General features: G+C 31.4%; 1 protein-coding gene across 2 annotated transcripts in view; it reads left to right on the top strand.

Moving 5' to 3' along the window:
• LOC111029442 (C3 and PZP-like alpha-2-macroglobulin domain-containing protein 8) overlaps window positions 1-23,533 on the top strand; it is a 143,239-nt gene that overhangs the window by 85,753 nt on the left and 33,953 nt on the right. For both annotated transcript variants that reach the window (XM_022308443.1, XM_022308442.1), the window contains exon 3: window positions 12,514-12,698. In XM_022308443.1, coding sequence (XP_022164135.1) covers window positions 12,514-12,698 — 185 coding nt within the window. The remainder of the gene's footprint in view (window positions 1-12,513; window positions 12,699-23,533) is intronic.

Genomic DNA, 23,533 nt, shown 5'->3' with positions numbered 1-23,533 from the left:
AAACATAAATCACTGCTCGTGCTCGACTAATTAAAGCGGATCACCGTTTGTGAATGTCCTGCAGCGGGTATTAGTCATAACCTGTAAATCTTCAGCGCAATATTACCCTTTTCCGATGGACTGACAGATGTCACAAGCGCCGTTAGTATATGCAAACATCGAAGTTATATTCTGGTTTTCTTGCTTATCGTTCTGATGGATGTTAAGTACAAACAAATATTTATATCAGGGCGTTGACAGAAATTCAAAAACCTATTCGGATCGAAACTTGATTAGATCGCAGTATAGGTATTATGGTCTTTCCCGTGGAAATCGAAACGTATTCTGTTCAAAGGACTATCTTTATACAATTTCTGATTTATTTCAGGCGATGCGTAAAACTTTTTGGAGCCGTTTTAGTACCCGAGATTAGGTTACGTGTCTACAGTAAAACATGTTGTTATAAAACCGTCCTTGTGATATTCAGTCTAAAATATCTTTTATACTAGAGGAGAAGGGTGGCACTCTAAGGCGGGTGCGCTTTTATATATTTTTAAAACATTGTTAACAGTCATTCCAAAATTTGATTTACTATGGATAAATAAAATTAAGATTTAGTTAAGAACAAGTGCTTGTAGGTATTTTAATTTTATCCGCCGTTATTTTGCTGTTATTGCTTTTTCGATTTTATCAAAAACTACAAAGAAATTTCAAAGCCTACTTGATCAATGTATATATACCGTAAGTTGTGATCGGATTTCAATCTCTATCACCGTGATAATGGTTCCGTATGCGCATTTTTATGGTTCTTTACTGTATACTGGAAAACTGAAAATTTATAAGAAGGAAAAAGTACATAGTCATCGTTATGCAAACCAATATATCCCGTTCAATAAATTCTAGGTCTTAAGCAACAGATTTATTTAAATACTATAGGTAATATAATACAATGGTTACATATTACTTATTAGATTATTAGACAACTTCTGAAAAAAACCTCCCGATATACCCCTAGTATATTCCATACTCTTATTACGAAAACAAACATTTTTAATTTGACTAAACTAAGTAAACATATTTCCAGACACTATCACTTATAAGTTATAAATATATTATTTCTTATCATAATTTGGCACAATCTTTCAACTTATTAATACACCTTACAATATAATGGATAAATATGAATAATAAATAAATAATAAATATACACTATTCGGATATTTTTAATACCGCATAGCATGTACATATTAAATCTTTTATTTAATTTGTCACTTGTATTTTAGAACATAGTATATAAGCCAGCATCCAATTTTATTTTTATCGTCCAAAATGAATAAAAAGTTTGGAAAAACTTTTATATTTTAAAGTGTAACTTTTAGGCGAATCCATTGATTAGTTTTCAAAGAAACACGTGCCAAACTAAATAAACAAAATTATATAAAAAGAAAGAAAGTTAGATGTATTTATAGCCCTATAGGTATGTAATATGTACATATACATTATGTATTATTTCTGAAGTAAAAACAAATTCAATCAATGAACGTTGTACTTTATTTATACTGATATATATATTATCAAAATCAATCTTCTATTACCTCCACGAGTAAAAATACATTTTTCGCGAATCAAAACGTGTGGATATCGGGTAAATCCGATGTTATATTAAATCATATTTAGCGGAAGTGAAAGGTCACAGGCACAAAGATGAAAACTGTCCTTACAAAACGCACGTATCCGTAAACAATTGTATCGACATTGCAATTAGTCCGATTGTGGTATAATTATAAAAAGACAATTATTATAAAATTATTTTGACTGTAAGTCCACCACGGTGACTAAATTATAATATGATAACTACGTTTCTCGGAGCCATCGCATATCTACCTCCACCACTACCATCACACGCATACAAACCTACACCTCCTCCAACCTACACACAACTAGAATTAATTGAGACATTTCAATTACGCGGCACCGACATTAATTTTCTCGTGTACCGTGAAATTGGCCAAGCCGAACGTATCAAATTTATGTAAATTATATCGACTCGTTATATTAATTTATCAGCTAAAATGGTTTAATTGGCCGCGCGCAAAATGGCTGACATCCAATTATAAAGTGCGAAATTGCGCTCTTTCGTCGCTTAATTTTCAAAACGAGCTCTCCAACGAATATAATGATCATAATAATGATTATTCATAATCTCGTTTTACTCTATACTTCTGTGCCCACAACGACGTTTAATTATAATATTATATATTATTATTATTGTTATTATTATTATTATCAACATTTAAACGGCTGCGACGTATAATAATAATATAATATAATATACTATAACATAATCGAGGAGTCATGCCAGTAACATAATAATAATATTTCAATAAATTAGACAATAGGCTGTAGGTGAGTTCTATATGATGTGTGTGTGCTGGTGATTTTGAGCCATTAAAACCATTTGGCTGGTAAATAGGGGGCGACGATTGATGGACGGAAAATCTAATGTATGACGAATTTCTACCATACGAAATTTATATATAGCACGTAATTGTACAAATTCGAACTTCAGAGACAGTAAAGTTAAATTAAACCCAAGCTCAGCCGTAGTGTTGGAGCCTGCAGTAAGAAATTAATTATTCAGTTCGATATAAGTGAACACACGTCACACACTCACACACACACACACACACACACACATACATACGTGTATTTATTTACGACTCTCCCGGAGCAGGAGCAGACTCCTTGTGGTCGTATTTCACGGTTTCCGCTCTAACCGTGTGGTATATACCTGCACTGTGACCCAGCGTGATTATTGATAAAAATAATTCGATTACACGTAATCGAAATTTATGCGGACTGGTTTTATTTGGGCACACTCGAGCATAAACTTGCGATCGTCTGACCATTGCTTGGAAACGGAAACATGAATAGCCGCAATCACTGGAATCTGAAACATGATATTTTATCATTATTGTTTTATCGTAAGATATTGCAGTCTACGTACAGTGGTTTATGCGTTATTCGTATAACTATGAAAAGTTGTATATTTCTGCGGTGTACCGGTGACTGATGAATAACAAAATATGTAGGAAATATGCGGAATGTGCGAGGGGATTTCGATGTCAGACAAAAAAGAGGCACTTATTATAGTTATACGCACTGAGTAAAATTTAGAGCTTACATTGGCAATGAAATACTGATAACATATATTATTTTACGTTATACCGCGACGACCTGTTAGCAATCCACGGGATGAAACGACACTAGTTAAGCACACGTATATTAGCCAATAGGCCAAACGATCGTGGTTATTATTGGGTATACATTTTCGTGAAGTTATCAAAATAGTTACCTTCAATATGGTGGTGGTACAACTTGACGTAATACGTACAGAACACACACACGTCTGGGATATAATTATATGACGTAAATTATAACAATAAAATATAAACACTGTAATGGTGTGAATAACCATTACAATATTGCTTACCGTGCTACACTTACATAGGTACTTTCATAATATTATCGTGGACCACGGTGGCTCAGGTGATAAAATGCATCGAAAAGATTAAATTTGCAATTTATTTTTCTCGAAGAAATCGCGTTTGTCTAGCTACGGTATAGCGAGATAAGGCTGCTAGTACGTATGATAATATTATTATGACATTCAAGTCAAGACATGAATTGTTTCCATCGCGTAATAGAAACTCTATCGAATTGAATAGCTGCACTGTGGAGAAATTGTAGATTGAACTGCGAGCCGAAAATAAAGTAGACAGACACATATTTCACAAAAAAAAAGTAAAAAGAAACGCGCTGCAAATAAAATTCATAAAACTCGAAATAAATTATTAATAATATTTTCAACACGAGTAAAAGAGTATTATTTTGAATATTTTCAAATAAAGTTTTATCTGTTCGCAGTGCACACGTTGAAATTTAAAATTCACCAGCAAAATGTTATCGACCGCCATTTTTTATGTTTAGCTTATCGGAGTAGACAATGTATACCTAGTCTAATCCAACCTATAATACCATCTATCTAGCACATATTATTTTTATTATTATTAGTTTCTGTGCCGAATAGACGCAGACTCGCGCCGTTCCATGATGTAATAAAAAAATATAACAAGATATTTTGAAAAAGAGAACCAATATAATATTATAATGAAAATATGATATCTGGTTTAATTTACACTATAAACTACCTATGTATATGATTAATTGACATTCAAAAATTGAGGCTAAAATATTTTACTGCGGCCGATCGGTTGTATCGTTGTACTATTTATATATTAGGTCCGTCTTATAAAAACATTCATTTTTTTCTATTATTATTAAATCGACGAAATATATATTGTTAAAAATAAATGCAATTCGAATGAAATGAAAAAAAATATGAAGAAAAAACAGTAATAAAGAATGGCGCATCTCATTACGAGGTGTACATTATTACAGTTTTTATTGGTTGTTACTTATTATTTATTGTATTTGACTGAGCTGCGTATAATAAATACGCCCAATTCGTTTTTTATTTTGATTTAACATTAACAAGCCATTCTAAAAATATAAATTTAAAAAAATAATTGGGTCGGTACACTGCTTTCTACGAAATAATTTAACTTTTCGAACAGCAGTGAATTATTATATTTCTTACTCTGTACTACGTATTCCACCACATTTGAACCATACTAAAACATTGATTTTAACTGTGAACACAATCGAGCTACAACAGTTATTACGTTAAATATAAATCAAATCTAACGAAAAATGAATGTACTCCGACGTCGTTTGTGGTCTTATCTCTCACCATGATCTCACTGCGAGTAGGTTGGTATAATATATTTCAAGAACTTGGTTTATACCTATAATATATTATATTACTATATTAGTCTGATGGATAGTCTAAATCAAGGTTCAACCCACAACCCTTAAAATCTTTTTTTGTGTTCTTTAGATTATGTAGTAAATATGTTTAATAATATTGTAAAGTGTTTATAGATGTGATCGGAAAAAAAAAACGATAAATGTGATTGAAAAATTGACTTCTGAAAATCAATGGAAATCATCACATAAATTATTAAAATACCAAATTCTGTAAATATATTTCAATAACCTAATCATTGTTATTATAAATTGATATTAATCTGTAATGTGATAAGTTACGTAGATAATATATTATAATATCTTTGTTCTAATTTTATAAAATAAAATATGAATAAAAACATTTTTTTCTTTTGGCGTAGTTCTGTGTACTACACTACTACTATATAAATGTGAAAATTGGCCCGTCAACTTCAAAAGGTTGAACCACCCTGGTGTAAATACTATTTCTATATACAATTTAGTATTCGCTGTTACGCATAATACGCAAAATTGAATTTTGTCACTTTTTAATACAGACATAGGAGATGAACTAATTAAAACTGCATTTTGTAATTCAAAAAAGTAAAAAAACTTAAACAATTAAAAGGTAGAAAAATAATCTTAAAAATATTTTTTATAATTAAAACGTTGTTTTGCAACGACTTGAAACCATGTAAACAAAAATATTTTCAAAAACAGTAAGTCTATTTAAAGAATGTATGTCTTATTTTAAATTCGTCACCTGGTATTGTGTAGGACGTAGGTACAAAGTGATCAGTGGATCGCCAAGTATATGCTCACACCGATATTTATTATGTACCTACATATTTAAATTGTAGTTTTTGTAATTTTTAAGTCTATACATTTAAAGACCATATGCTTTCACGTAGGTATTCAGATTTTTATGCCATTTAACTATTTAATGTATGTGGCAATACAATAACTTATTTAACAGGATAATCTGCCTATTTTATGCTATAAACTATCATGGGAATAGAAGATATTATGTGTTTTAATCTTTATATTTTTATCTTTTAGCATATTTTAATACTTGTAAAAGTTATCCTGAGTATAATTAATAATCGCCATATCTTTTAAACCTATTATGATATGGACTATGATACTTAAAGACTTATATAGCTCATTAAGTTTAATAAATCAGAATCGAGTCTTTTAAATTTCAAATTAGATTTTCAAACAACATTTACAAAAAAAAATATTTGCTCAACAATTTACAGCAAAATAATAGGTTGTCGTTAAAAAAAATATTTGAACCAACAAAGGGAACTCTATAATAATTTGATAAGAAATCGAATGCCTAAATTAATCAATTTTGTTTATGTAATTTAAATAAAATTGATTAATTTAAAGGTTCAAAAAATTGAATGGTTACGAATTAAATACTAAATCACGTTCAAGAGACTATAATTAACTCGCTATTTTTTAGTGTTTGTTTATAGATCTCAGTTGTAAGATACAGTTGTAAACATACTTAATATTCCAAAAATCAAAATTTAAATAAATGAACAACCATGAAAGATAAATGGACTGAACAATAATAACCACGTGTATTGAAAAATCCTATACGTATCCACGTGTATAAATGTATTATTATGATTGATGCATGTGTTACTTTTGAAAAGAAGTAAAGTAATGGGTTAAAATAATTCACTGTTGTAGTTTTAGGAGGACGTAGTATAATGTAAATAAATAAATGTATATTTATATATACAAGTTGTTTGAGCTAAAATTATTGATGGATAAGAATATAAACATATAATGCATACTACTACAATAGAGTCAGAAACTCAGAACAGTTTTCGATCAAATTCAGAACTGTATTTATCCATACTCGATGAATAATTCATCTTAAAAATCAAAAACATAATAATTCATTTTTCGCTCACAAAAAATATCGATTAGTGATAAGAATATGATTCAGAGATTTTTAAAGCAATGAAAAATATTATGCATTTTCACATTTCTTACCCAACAGTTTGATTTTAAAGCCAAAATATGAATTGTCTGTTGCTTCCTTGCATTTGAGTTAATATAATTGAATTATACTCATACAATTATTGTTTTACATTATGTTTACAACAACTGTCCATAGTCTTATAATATTATAAAAATCAAATAACTATTACATCATAACCATAATACGTTATTTATAGATAATATGTTTACAAAACCATTTTATAATTCAAGTTGAATATATACATGTATCTATATTAGTTTACGAACAATATAAATATTATATTTTTCATTTCAACCAAGATATAAAAATTGCACCGACAACACGTGTTTGATAATATAAAAATAATTTATGACAGAGAATTTCACAGCTGCCCTGCGATACCTATAGGATAATTTATTAAATAACTGTAAAAATGAAATAGTGAAGTACCAATAGTAAATCAAACAACTGCAGCTGCTGTTAACTTTTCTAGACGGATGACTGCTGAGCCCGACGAGGAAAATGATGGCATTGTGGAGTTTGTAATATTTTTTAATATTATTGATTAGCTACGTTCGCTAAAAAAAATTTTTTTTTTTTAATATGTCGTCTTCGAAGTTAAGAGGAGGCAAAAAATTCGATCAAAGTTGTTTTCGATTAGACTTGGCGATGCGATAAAATATTAATAATGTAATTATTATTGTCATGAATACCCCAATAATAATAATTTCGTATCACACACGATTAGGTCCATTGTCGGGGCGTCGATCATCGATTACCCGACCGAATTGCTTAGCGACCCCAACAGGGTTTTTGTTATTATCAGAGACATTCATTTATAACGGTGGTATAATAGGTGGTGGTTTTTCCCTCGGCTCTATACCAAATACGCAAGCACATACATACAACTTAAGCCATTTTTATTAGTGGCAGATCCATTAGAGTTTACCCGGAGGCGTTGCTCTAATTCCACCGTTAGCACTCCTCCACGATCGATAATATCTCCTAGCAGTACTTTCGCCGTGTACCACAGCTATGTGCGCAGTATGATAATAATAATAAATCACATACGCAGGTAGGTTAGGATATGATATTGGGAAGTTTGGGCAGAGGCCATGCGTATATATATATTTATATCGGAAACGGCCAATGGCGAGTTCGCCCCATCTAGTACCTAAACTTATATCATTTTATGAAAAATACAATTAATGATCGTATATATTGTCCATGGCTAAAGATAATTTAAAAAAAATCTATTTCCCTTCTAAATGAATATGGCTTTGTTAATATAATATGTAATTTTCGAAAACATATTGATGAATTCCATTCAAATCTACAATAAAATTGAAATGAGAAGTCGGTAAACATACCCACTAATATACAAATTCCCATTTGAAAACGATGTATAAAGATATTCGAAATAATGTCATCATCGAGAACGTTGTATTATTCCGAAAATTAGTATATGTCTTAACTATTGTATTATAATATATAGATTATAGATACTACATATTATTTTGCGTACCAAACAAGATATTGGATATTTGCTGACGGAATGACACATTTTAAAATGTATAAAATATATTTTGTTCGTTTGCAAAAACACAGCAAGACAAAGAGGATATTAAAAAGTGAGGGGTACTTGAATTAAAATAGAATTGTGATGTTCTTGCGTTGATAATACAGTGACGATCTAATTCTACTGCTAAAATATACACACCATATTTACGACTGTACTTAAACTATGGCAACAGAATTAGGTATATAAGATAAATTTACACGTTTCAATAATAAAACACTGTACAAAGATTTGTAACTGCTGTTTGGAAACAACATCAAAATAATAGGATTTTGTTTCGGCCGCGTAGAAATAACAATATATATGTGTTTTGATGATCTAAAATCTTAGTTGTAGAACTTCAGAACGCCTGGAAAGTTATAAAATATATAAATATATATATAATATAATATTAATACCCTAAAATATCTTCAATAGTAACACACGTGGTAGTATTGTTTTTTTTTTTGTTTGTCGGCTTAGTTGTAATCGGCTTGTTATATTTTGTTGAAATGCAGGTTTTTGTTTGCTCAAATTATATGATTACTGTTTTTTTTTGTTTTTAGAGCTTATGTTGTTAAACATGGCTGCACGATGAATTTATATTATATATGATAATATTTTTAATTATTATAATATACCTCAAATGGCAATGTTATTATACCGCTATATTACAATATTAATATCAGCTAATACGCATACCACCATTCTGAGTGACCCTCTACGTTTACCAGTACATATGTGTTAGCATCAAAAATAAAAATAAAAAAAGAAATAATATGCTACAAGTGTCACATTTTTTGTATATAATATTGCATATAGATTATAAATGCGATTATTCAACCTTTCACTATGTATAATATGTATTTCATTTATTTCATTTGTAGGCATAATTTACAGTAAATGTTTTGAGCTTAAGCCTTTGGATACAAATTCAAGTTCACATACAATTACACATTATATAATAAAGTGTAACAATATAAATAGTGTACCTACAAATATTATGATTCCGTAAAATATAATTCAAAATAATTTAAAATGTAAAGGATAGGTTAAGATTAGCAATAAGCAATGTGTATCTACAATAAGTTCATTCGATATATTAAAGATTTTGGTTGATAGTCGAGTGAAAAATGCCAAATAATATCTTGCTAGCTGTTATGAAACTTTAAAATGTATTTAAATCAGGAGGGTAGTAAGTTAGTTTTAACAGATAAATGATTATTTAAGAACTTATGATTGAGTTCTTACTCTAGTTCGACCAAAAAACCTAACCCAAATTGTGTGGCTACTGGATGATAATCATTTTTTTGCGTGAGAGATACTTATTAAAGATCCTGTGAACATTAAAAACCATCTCTTAAACCAATTTGGGGGTTATCCGCAACTGTATCTGTACGAGTCCCATATAACAATATCTTATTCAAAGATACTGCAAGCCAATGATCGGTAAAGAACTTTTAGGGATAATCCATTTTTGAAAGAATGGGATGTTAAAATCAAGAATTTTTAACACTTTAAAGCATATAATTTCAATGTAGGGTCCTGAATAATAATTACTATTAATTATTTGAAAACTAAGGTTTATTTACTACAAAAGATATTTTGAAATAAACGTCTTTTCATGTAAGTCATTGCCACGTTTAATTACATTTAATTACAGTCGAACGACTTCGACAACAAAATGATTGTTCTGCAATCGTCATAGTTCTCAACTCACATGAATAGTTTTAAGTCGTCAGCAAAACGGAGAATGTGGAAAGTGTTATAACCACTTTTAACAATTAATAGAGAAAACAAGATAGGCGAAAGACGACTACAATGAATAGTATTTCAGATAATGCTTCGAAAACATATGAATGGGACTGCCAGTTTTTAGAATAGATGTGACGGAACTAAATTTTAATATGGATTGAAAGATCCACAAATGATACGATAAATAAACCTTCGTTGAAGCAAAAACTCTCCAGTAAGTCCACCGGGGACTATAGTACATATTATGTCATACTAGTATATAATCCTTGGAACAAAATTGAAGTAAATGTTATTACTAATAATAACTTATTAGGTATAAATACCATAAATTGAACATAGTACGGACTCCTTAAGTACAAATATCAGGGGATATTTTGGTATTCCAGTAGATCGAAGAGAAATAGGAAGAGACAGGTTAGCTGTTTCCTGCATGTTGAACAAAATCATATCTGAATAGAGAGTACTTCCGAAATTTCGGTTTTTGGAATAGTTTTTGAAACAAGTTTCGGAAAGCAAATATTGTTTAATGTCAACGGTACCTACTAGAAATTGATTTAAATCTGGCATGCGATATCTTTTACAAATTAAAAGGTTTTTAAGATCTCTGGCAAACGTTGATGGCTAACCGATGTCCGAAAAAAAGCTAATAGGTAGAAACTGAAAATACTGAGATGTAAAGCATCATAAAGCATATTAACTGTAAAATTCTGGTCTAAAGACAATAAAGTAGAATACCCGCCATCAGAAAAAATTAACAGAACAATAGGGTTTGTGCCATATGTGGTTGTAACATTTTACTATGTTAAATATTATTACCACATAACGATACCATATTAGTATGGTTTAACTTACTGTGAATAAGAAAAAAGAGTGTGTCAAGTTTTGAAATAATGGTGAAAATAGTATTATATTTTATTGGGTTCAAGAGAATGTGCGCCTGTTTCAGACAGTAAACATGAATATTGCTAGTTTATATTTAACAAAACTACATTCGTCACATTGTTATGCACAGTGCATGATCATCAGCTATACCCCATAATAAGTTGTATATTTTATATATTAATGTTTAAAATTATCATTACAATAATGTTTATAATATTATGAATTAAATCGAGCAATTTCAATTCCGTATGAAGATGTCTATTGTAATTTGTAATATTAAATGCATATTCAAACATTTATTTTATAATTGTTATAATAGTTTACTTGTGGTGTATAGAACATCGAACAAATGTCAAAAGTAATTCAATATTTATAACATATTTATTAATTATATAATGCATATTATGCAAATGTATTGAAAATTAGTGATACATTTCTATGCAAATAGATTAAAATTTATAAATACCTACATAAATAAAATATTTCATGTCCTATTTTAAGATGTATTTAATTATTTAGAGTGACACTGTTTTATACACTTATAATAAAATCATATTATTATTTTGTATCTGTAAACGTATGGAATTAATAAACTATCTAAAACTAAATTATCTAGATGAGCCGAAGACAAATATTTATATTTGTGTTACCGTATTTAAAATATTTGCATCCATAAATATGTATAATATATTGTTTACGAGATGATTATTTACATAAAATACTAATATGCAGTTTAGAAAGTATATCATGTACAACGAGTTTGTCTCAGTAAAACGTTATGGAAACTTTAAGACATAAATCGTAGCAATATATCGATTAGAGAAATAAAGATATGCTACATAATTTATACAACCTATATTTTCTTAGTCTAGAGGACTATGGCCCTTTTTTCTTGCGTATTATTATCATAGCTAACTGTTTAAAACTCGATAAGCTACTGAACTTACTCATCCACAGAAACCCACTAACCTAGAATTCCAATTTCTAGGAAAATGTACTGTTGAAAATCAATCTGCTCTGTTTAAACCAATAGTTTAATTGCAGCTTATATTTGTTTTATTAGATTGTAAAAATGATTGAAATCTAAAATTGGTCCAAAAAAAAGTAAAAATATGCCTGAAACTCCTTAAAATCGGTTGAACAGTTTTCAAATCTTTACCTACAAAAAACTCGTGGACATTGGCTTTTGTTTTACATTTGAATAACGAACGATGAATTAAATAATGTTTCAAATTATTTAAAAAAAAAATAGCAACGCATATAGTGATTCAACACTTAGCTACTAAGTTATACCAATTTTGCTATACCAATTTTAGATTATAAGCAGAGTCATGAATGCATCGATTTTACATTGATGTGCGTGTGTGTGCTTTTTTTATGTATACACGAAAGGTAGATAAAATAATGCTGATTTTCAACTCAATCTATTGGGGTTGGAAAGTGAATCTAGTTGGTACAACTGCTAGACAAACCAATTCTAAAGTGAAATGTTTACGTTTTGCTTGTTTTACAGGACATTCAACGTGGTGGCGCCCAAAGTGGCCGTCCCTGGTCAAAGAACCGCGGTACTGGTTAGCTGGAATCCAGCGTGCAGTCCCAAAGATGTTACTTTACGGCTCTTACGTCAGATACCGGTGACCGAGCAACAGCGAGCGGCTGATGACGACGTACTGTCGCACAACACCGTAACCATACATGGTCAGTAAAATGCATATTATCATACTTTCTGAGTGAAACATCACCACAATTTACGACTTTAGAAAAATATAATAATCGTATACTGCAGTGATGACAATAGGGTCTCACTTGATGCGTGAGAAAAGGGGCAAGGGATGGTTTATCTAGAGATAATCAATGGGAACGCTTGTTATTATACACCCATCAACTCCTCAACCGTATAATAATATATCTCCTTAGAGAAGAAAATCCAAACGTTCTATTTACACGACCATAATTTTGAGGGGATCAAATAATCCACTCAAATTTTGAAAAAGGAATATTATACTTATATATACACATACTCGTAATTCGTAGTTTGAACTCTGATTTACGTATTTTGTGGGTTTGGACTTTTTTACCGACCGCGGTTACCGTGACATTACGTTGTAATAAGGTATTTGCAAGAAATTTGTCAAGAAATTTATAATTTATATTTGTACTAAATTATTTATTTATCGATTTCTAAGAAACAACTACTGCTTAGCTCCCACCTTTCAGTCAATTTTTCTTGAATTTATTTTTCCAAAACATGTGTATATTTAATGAGCTATTTGAAACTTCAAAAACTGTGGATTTTTCAACAATAACAAAATTAGTTTTTTTTTCTCAAAACTAATCATTTCTAAGTATTTTAATATTTTTCAATAGAAGTGCAGTAAAAATTTCAACTCGATCCAATTTTGATCGTCTATCAAGCATATGAAGTTATTTTTAAGAGAAAATAAGAAAATCAGTATTTTTAAAAACAATATTATAATAGAAAATATTGTGTTGTGGATTTTTTTCCCATGTTGTTTTATTAAAAATGTCAATTCCATCATAATAAAGTATATTTATATTTTTTATGAATGTTGCCCTTTACTTTCTTAGAAACACGATAAATATTGTAAACTTCATAAAATATAAACTGTCCACTATAATTTATTATAAATATTTTCCTTAGGCATTTTACAATATTTCTATTAAAAAAATAATAATTTGTACATTTTCAATTTTATTTGAGCATTTGCATTCGTTTTTCACTTAGGTACCTACCTACCATTAATAGATCCGCTGCCGGCTATTGTGCATTTTTTTCTTCGAGGCTTGGGTAAAATTGTGTGCACGTACGGACTACCCCTACCCCTTACCGAGTCAGAGTATATAAACCGCTATTCCGCTAACGAATTGTTCGAAGACAATCGAAAAACATCGTCGACCTTTGTTAATTCGGATTAAGTGCCGGCTGTTATATTAAAACACGAACCAAAACACGGGTATTACGGTGCATTGCCGGCACAGTGGTGTGGTACAATGAACGCACACAAAATACATAATAATGATATATTTTATACTCGTGTACCTCCTTTAAACACCCAAATTAACATTACGATAAAGAAAGGATTCTCTAGCGAGCTCCGCTGGCTCTAGGTACAAGCAAAAGGTAAACGCGGTTGCTACACCCCAAATATAGCCATATTTAACGCGACCAATTTGTCGGGATATAGATGGTTATTGATGGAGGTGGAGGTGGCGGATGGTTGTGGTGGATTTGGTGAAGACATAATGGCACAGAATTATACATTCACGCTTAATACGATCCTGTAGGGCGGATTTAGACCATAAAGTATTACCGAGGTGAACTATAGGTACCTGAGTGGTTTTTTTTTATCCACGACTTATATTATATTCCTCTTCGACGAGTGAACGAATAAATGTAACGAATTAACGCTCAACCGTTTATCAATAAATTTAATGAGTGGTGCCTGCATAAGTCAATAATCTTCCTCTAATTACATCGACACGCTGGAAAGGAAAATTAATTCAATGTCCGTGTTCAAAAGCATTTTCATTAATTTGTTTTATAATAATTAGTTTTGGTTTTAATTATATAATTTGTGGTCACAAACAAAGCTGGTAGGCCTATAATGCCTATATATTATATAACATGCATAATGTAGGTACGAAAGTAAAATTTAATAATAATTCTTGAATATAATGTAAAGTACTTAATCGTTATTAATTTTGAATAATTGTATAGTGTTGAGGTTAACACAAGTTAAATACCAAATTAATATAATTATGGTTTTAAAAAGTTTTTAGTTTAATTTTTTCAATGAACTACATTAAAAATATTATTATTGTTTATTTACCTAAATGAAAGAAGCCAAAATAATTTTTTTTTCGCAAAGAATAAAACTTAACAAACAAGCAGTGAAATTAGTATATTATTCAAATAAATTATTTTAGACGACATGAGTTTAAATTATTTTAAGTGTTGTTTGCAATTATTTATGTTCTCATTCCGACTTTATAACGTTATTTAACATACATTTTAGGTACATTACAAATACTTTTTCCAACAAAGTAAACTAAAAACCATACATATTATCCGATTACCGTAAAAGTTTGAAATAAAACTGCGATAAGCGAATAAAATCAGTTATTATTATTTATTAATCACTGTATGAGTATTATATTATATAGTAATATAGTATAGCAGTCATCATTCATCGTATCAGTCGGTAAATGTTTCACTACTCTACAGGATTTTACACCCCCCTATGAATGTGCGCACGTGTACAGTGTTTAATAAACACGCTGACCTTAAAAATATCCTTTATCATTCTACTTATATATTTCTATTTCGTTCGTGGTACGCACATGACATTTTTTAGCATAATCTTACCACGCCGTGAGGTAGGGAACTGTAGAGTATAATATTATTTAATCTGGTGAAAATCTTATCGGAGAAAAACGACATTTTCCGAGTTCATATAATTTTATAATAATATATTACATAGTATGTACCTCCCTCCCACCGTACCAATCGTTCCACTATGGTAAAAAATCTCAAGTCACGTACAGGACACAACAATATATCGTTACGGCATTGCGGAATGTTATAGAGTTAGAACAATTATTTTTATCTCCCATCACGTTCGGCAGGCAACATGAGCATGTGCAGGGTGATCTTTCTGTTGTCACTTCTTGTCCAAATTTTATTTAATATGAGCTCATTCAGCCCATTGCAAAAGACAAAAACATTTTTTTATGTTTAAATACAATCAACAAAAGATATCACACTGTATAGAATCGCACAGAAAATATTTAAAATATTGTTTTAACCAAAGTTTAAAGTAAACACATTTTTTTGGTGAACTTTTGATAAAACAAATTATGGATCTTCTCTTTAGAATAGGTAGGTGTATGAGTAATATACTATTTTAAAGTAGTAACGTGAAACACTTTTCTTGGAGATTAGGTATAAGATAAGTTGTATATTGTTTGTTAGGTACTGTTTGAATTTCAGATATTATACCTTTATGCCCAAAAAATAGTTTCAAAAGTTGTCCTATATCTGAATCGATTTTTCTGTTGGATTTTTTCTCAACTATCACTGACATAAAATATAAAATATAACCACAAACTCCAATCTTTGGTCACTTTTATGGCATGGTTATGTCAGCTGAAGATGATTGAGACATGTGAATAATTGTCTATCCTGATAAAAATAGAAAACAATCGGTTTACACTCAGATACAATAATTGTATTGAACGCATTGTGAATAATAGCATATTATTTGAAATCAAACTCGAACCAATTTGGCTCACGAATGAATGCGATATTTAAGTAGATGGGACAGAGGAACGGATTTGACCAGTGTGCAGGTAGTCTTGAGAACCAATTCGGTATCAACCACGACCGGAAATGAAAACCCACCAGAGAACCTCTGTATCTATCGTACGATATATAAATATAAATTATGACACAGGAGTATAGGACTTGAGTGGTCACCGCTGCGGAGGATATCACGTCCCAGCGGAGTCGTCAAATATTTGCGAGAGCCCGTGTCATTAATTATTGCGTTTTATTGCGGTGAGATGTGTTGGCAGCGATGGTGGTGGTGGTGGTGGTGTGGTGCTGGCGACGGTACGAAATTTGTCGACGATAACCGCTAACTAAGTGGTGTTTGAACGTCGGCGGCGGGTAAATAAACGAAGCGGAAATTCGAGACCAACGTACCGCCCTCAAAGTATCCCCCCACCACCTTCCTAACGCGTACCCTTCCTATCAACCTACCCGCTACCCAATTCCCGCTGTGCCCCTTATTACTTCCACCTTTCGCGAGTGATGCCTCGCCATCCCACAGAAGGACTCATGCGGCCCCACCGTGATACCACCCGCACCACGTGCTGCCGAATGCCTCCGGTTGGACGTGACTTTAATCCCCTCATGATGATCCCCTACCTACAGACTCCTGTCCCAAAAACTTGTACTATTCAACCCCTACGCCGCCGGTCACTCCGGTCACTTCACTCTTATACCATGAGGTCTGACCACCGTGACCGTCGAAAACACGCACCCAGTCCGAGAACGTATACCATGTTCTATACGTGACACATGCATATATAAAAATACATTTATTTTTAATTTTTAATTTTTTAAAAAACAATGAAATCTATACACTGTCACATGTCTTTTATAAATAACAATAAATCGACTTGTATAATAACATATGAACAACAACCCCAACACCCAAACAAATAAAAAAATTACAAATTGTTCAAAATATTGGTGAAAGAACTTTTGGTATATTATGCGTAGTAAATATTTTAATATTAATATTAGGAAAAAACGTTGCAATTAAATACAGAAAACAAGTAAATTTAAAAATGCTCATAATAGAATTAATCAAATCCATAGGCGGAGATCCTTTGAAATATTGAGGGGGGCTCAAATAGTTGGTAGCAAACAAACCCGTGGGGGCTTTGCCCCCGCACCCCCAACACTTTTTTTTATATTTAATAACTCTTTAAAATAATTAAAAATTCTCATTATTATTACTTTATTTCTAATTCAGCCACAGCGATCCGTCTATAATAGCCGGAATAGCTCACTATGATATCAGGCATCAGCCTAGTTATTTTGGTTTCTCGTGAAATAACAACAGTAAGAAATGAAATAATATTTTTCCCATCTATTTATAGAACCGTATAATATGTTATTGCATATTATTGTAGCAATGCACTTATGCACTCGACTAGTACACAGAATCGATATACCTAGTATGACGTTTAGCGTTTAGCACGTTTATATGTGATACTAGTCCTTATTAATTATTAAATATAGTTTTTGGATCCAAACAAAAACAAATTTACATATAAATTTGATGTAAAATTCTTATTTATTTAATAATAATAATAAATGATCCCTAAAACATTCTGTAATCTGTATAAAAGTATGTTTTTGTTTCTTAAATTTTTAGGGGGGCTTTAACTTCAAATTATTTATTTTGGGAGGGCTAAGTCCCCGAAAGCCCCCCCCCCCGATCTCCACCTATGATCAAATCAAGAGAGCTCTCCATAATTGGTGTAAAAACCTACAAAATCCAGCTTTAATTAAGTAAACTGTAGCTATTATAAAAGGTACAATTAATAAAAAAAAAATGTTTTTACGTCTCACAATATTGAACCCAATATAATATATGAATGAGAATTTTATTGGAGTGAATGTCAGATCCTTATATCAGTATATAAATGCCACAGTGTATTATTAAAAATATTTTAAAATGTTCAAACCTCCGGGTAAAAAATATAATAAACAAATGTAATTTCAACCCTAAAGGGGTTGGTAATATATTTTTATGTGATCACAAAAAAAAATTAACGATCGTCATTACCGCATTTCTTGTCAATTTACAGATGAAAATAATAATAATTAAACCAGAGCTAAACGATGTAAAAAAAATAACGAATACTAGATTTTTTATAACACGAACATATACATACATATAATGCCTGTACTAATATCATTATGCGATGCGATTGTCCGTCACTTATTGTATGTATACTAGTCGTTTAAGATGATTTATGATCTATAAAAACGGAGGTTATACTGTGATAGCGCATGTTAATGTTTGTGATCAAAAAAAAATGTATATCTATATGCATAGGTACCGTTTAGATAGCTACATACACACCGAGTCCCGATAAAACTATTTTAGGACTAATTGAGTCCCGTATAATTATCTTTAATATTTTTTAAATAGTTTTAATATCAACTTATGAGAAACCTTGTATTACATTTTCAAGCTTTTTGTCCGAGTGAAAAAAACACTGGTTATTGTTATATTATTTAGAAAAAATGTTTAAAAAAAAACCTAACATTTTAGATGTAACTAAATAACTCATAAAATACAACAAAAAAATATGATATTACAATATGTTATTATAGTTTTGTAAGATAGTTTGGTAAGGAAATAATCATCGTTAATGTTTTTATTTAAGACTTTATTTTTAGCCATCGTTCACATTCTTGTTGTTGTTGTTGTGATATCTTTCTCTATCCGTCAAAACACACACACCCTCACACACATATTGACACGGATAAGATTTGGGTCGTGTATGTCGATGGATTATTTTGCACAATATAAACCCTTTGGCAGTAGCGGGTGTGAGCTTGTCTCCTTTGACTGCGCATATATACATGGCACCATCTATATTATATATTATTATATAGGGTGTCTTTCGGGGTTTCCCGTCAGATAGTGATCCGACGCGTTGTTAGTGAATGGTATGGAAAACCTATTTTGCGGGGTTTGCGAATGCAAGATTTTTGAAAGCACTCACGATGGTCATATCTGGTTTAGTTTTAAACACGTCGCAATTTCAAGCACAGTACAATACGCCGCGAGAATATTAATATACTGTCGTCGTCCTTAAGGCGTTACGCCAGTATCTGACAGTCACAAAAATCGTGTGGCGTGCATGGAAAATCGCGCTTTTGAAAATCCATTTTTCGTCACAATAAGTCAGAAGCAAGAACTCTCTTTTAAAGTAATTATTATTTAAATTACACCCCGTAAGTGCAGTTATGATCAATCTCGGTTTGGAAATACGAAAACATGTTTTTGATTCCAATCGCTGCCGGGCACGATACATCCCTAATAATATGTAGTCGATATTTGAACAGAAAATCCGGAAACACCCTGTAGACTGTAGGTATACATATGCGTACACGTGTCTACTTGTAGACACACACACGCACGTGCGTGCGCGCATATAATATAAGATCTAAGTACTGACTGGACTGGGTTGCGGTGGGAAAGTTTTTGGGGGGAGGGGGATCGAGCTTTACAGGAGTATTAATATATAGGTGGGTGGTTGCCAGGGCCGCGGGACTGCAGGCGCACAACAATCGTACACGCGCCTCCGCCGTGTCTCTGAGCCTGCCGAGAGAGAGCTTAATGAATTTCCAGACACGATTCACAGACGTGTCGCTAATTCAGTATTCTCCGACCACAAAGCTCTTTGTTGAATAATAATATTAATTCCTCGATATGCGCACTCGTCTATACACGCACGCACGCCCACCCTCGCTGGCCCGGAGGCTCACGTCTTTCCCAAGACGAACTAACCGAACTCGATTAAACTGATTTGTCCGGCACTGTCGTGTCCCACCGCGACGATTTGGACTACGGAAACGGGGAGAGAACACTACTCGCGTCCCGTGTATGACCTGACCTTTTTGAAAGTAATTTGCGTCCCGGAAGAGTGGCAATATGCGTCCAGCATATTTTAATACATCCTCCGTACAATATAATAATATGCGTCTCCAATTAAAAGCGATTATTCAATAATCAACAAAATCAAATTATTATTACTAACGGACTGGGTGATTCACTAACCATGGTCATTAACCTATTTTCTTCAATAATGCAATGATTAAAAATCTGATTTTAGAAATGTTTAAATAAACGTATAATGACAATGTCGTTTTTAGATTCTTTACATTTTTATTTCTTATTAAGAATAGTGCTGCAAAGGTACAAACTATTATTTTGTTTTTCAAATGATAAAACCAGCCCCCTCTCATCTCTACTGTTCATTATTTAGCTAAGATATAAGGGCTATTGCGGTGATTTGAAAATTTGAAGAAAAATATATATTAATCTATCTACATCTATATAATTTATAACAATGATCAAAGTATAATAAACACTAGATCCAACATGTAATACATTGCTCTATCGCATTGCACCTCCATTTTATACTTTTAATAAAATATTTTTAGAGGCTATATTATTATCATAAGGACAAACATTTTAATAACTGAAAAGTACTAGTTTGAATTTGAATTAGGTAAGTATACATCAAAATTTGAAGAAATATTATTTGTTAAATAATTTACCCTAAAACAGGGAGGTTGCAGAAGTTTGAATAACCATGGGACACTATTTGAATAGAACAAAAAATAAAATAAAAAATTTTTAAATACGGTATTTATGTTTGTATATTTAAAAGTTCTATAATTCCGAATTTGAATACATTCACTGAAAAGGAAAACGGGTGTGTGTGAGTGTGGTAAATTTCCCACCCAGTATTTGTAAAAATGTATAATATGATAATATTTATATTTATTCAAACGATAAAACACTTTTCTTTATTGGATTACCTAAGTGTTCGAGATAATATTTTTTCGATTATATTACACAGTCCATTTCGTGCTGCATAATTTTATATAATAAAACAACACTCAGGTACTGTACACAATTGAGCCGGTGGAAACGTAGAAAGATCTGCGTATTGTTTTAATGACGACGAGTGTACTATGACAGGTTTCCCGCAGCAGTCATATTATCCAGCAAGACCGTTTCCGCCCGAGTAAACCCTTCCTGGACTAGAAAAAATACATTTTCCGTAGCGCCTGCCATGTCTTCGTCGTCATAACAATTTATTATTAGGCTAATATCGTTCGACCCGGTCGATGAGAAACAACGCAAAGTACATTATTTTTATGCCGGGAGTTAAAGTATGGTTCCTTATGATATTAGAAGTACGAGAAAACTGTGAGCACAGTGGTGACAATAATTTGCAATATACCTATCGTGTTTAACGCGGCTTGATGCGCCAGATTCGGTGTTTGTATCATATTATTTATATTATTATTACGTTATGTCTGGTCCCGCAACTTTCCCGTTGCCAATCGTCTCCTCGGATGACCGCAATATCATAACATTATACTATTATTATTATTATTATTATTATTATTCGCACACGCCCGGCCGACCGCGCAACGCACTGCTGTAGCGAAATTGCCTATTCGGAGCGCCCGACGACGTCGTAATTCCCGGGAATTCCGATCACGTACACAGCACCACCCTAGCTCTTAACAAATCGGCTCCCGCGTGTGAGCGAGAGGCGTTTTTAGTTTAGTTTCCCTTCAAAAGCTCCTCTTTTCATTCTAATATTTTATTGTGTGCTCGCGCGCTCGCCCGGAGTAAAACCCTCTTTAAAAACGAACGCTATAAATGACAGGTGTACTTGATGCGAAGCCCATGCTTGAATTCTCTACACGAACGCTAAACGCAACCACCAATCAAAGAAATCGGCTTTTTTAGTACAATATTTTCTATTTTCATTTCATTCTTCTTCTTTTTTTTTTTATTTATATTTCCGTGAAATTTGTCGCTGCTACTCGGTTCATGCTCGATCCCCCGATAGAGCTGCTGCAGCTGTCATAATGTCGTGAGCGTTTATCTATACAAATTTACTTTTAGTTTGATCTCCTTAGTCGAGCGCAATATTAAGTTAAGCTGCATTCACAATTTGAATTCGTCAACGGCGATCGGTCTAAACGTGGTTAAACGTGCATGTCAAATGCAATATATTATTATTATGTTGTGTTAACGAAGAACCACGTAATGTGGTGAAATAAAAAAATATATTACCACATCAATCAAAATAATTTAAAATGAATGTGCTATAATACAATAAAAAAAATAAAAATTGTTACGCCACAATAGTTAATTAGTTTTTAATCTGTTTTTCATTATTTTATTGCAATATAAAACACTATAAATAAACTAATAATTCAAGTACACGTAAATTTGAAAACGTATAAGCAATATTAATATTTTATAACTTACCTAACTCAACCTATTATATAACTATTTAACTTTTTTAATTGAATAATACAGTTTTCTATTGTATATAATTAATTGAAAATTAACTAAAAGTTATCAAACGCCATTGGATATAATCATAGGTCACAAAATTTCCTAATACAAACTTTAAATATTATAATTACAAAATCTAAACTAAACATTTTATCTTCGATTAAATTAAACTATCAAAGGTAACTAAGTTGAATAGTTATATGTGCTCGGTAATCAAGTATTTAATATTCATTACAAGCTCCCAATTTATAAGCTTTGGGAAACTTCGTTAAAATGTATAAAGCCCGGTTATTCATCACATAAAGGTATAAAACGAAACAGTACAATTGTATTTTAATGAATATTTAAGTACAATCAATAAACGGTTAAAACCAAAAACCCTTACAAATTTAAAATAAAATATTACATAATTAATCATAAAATATAACTCTACTTTTGAGTATGAAGGTCATAGTGAATTGTTCACAACCGAATAAAGTATAAACTGAATTCATGTATAATTTATTTATAATACTAACCATGTCCATTTGATAGTTACAGTATAATAAAGAAATATGTATTATGTCATGTTTATGACTATTGTTATATTTATATCATTAATATTGTTATGTCTATTTTTAAATATTGTGCATAATTATAAATTATAATATGATCTTGTAATTTCAAATAATTAAAATACGTATAATAAACGAATTGTATACTTGTAAGCTTATAAAACATATAAGGACTACAAATCACTAACTCGCGCTGAGATCAAGCATCGGCCGCTATCACTAGTTCCCACACCACCTGATATTTTAGTAATGAATCCTCACCCCTCATACACCAAAATGGCTTGTGTTGCCGTGGGTTATATATTAATAAAAAAAAAAA

Source organism: Myzus persicae, unplaced genomic scaffold, assembly GCF_001856785.1.
Source record: "Myzus persicae strain clone G006 unplaced genomic scaffold, MPER_G0061.0, whole genome shotgun sequence".
Lineage (NCBI taxonomy): Eukaryota > Metazoa > Arthropoda > Insecta > Hemiptera > Aphididae > Myzus > Myzus persicae.
Note: the sequence above shows the minus strand (reverse complement) of the source record. Positions and strands in the feature narration are given on the sequence as shown.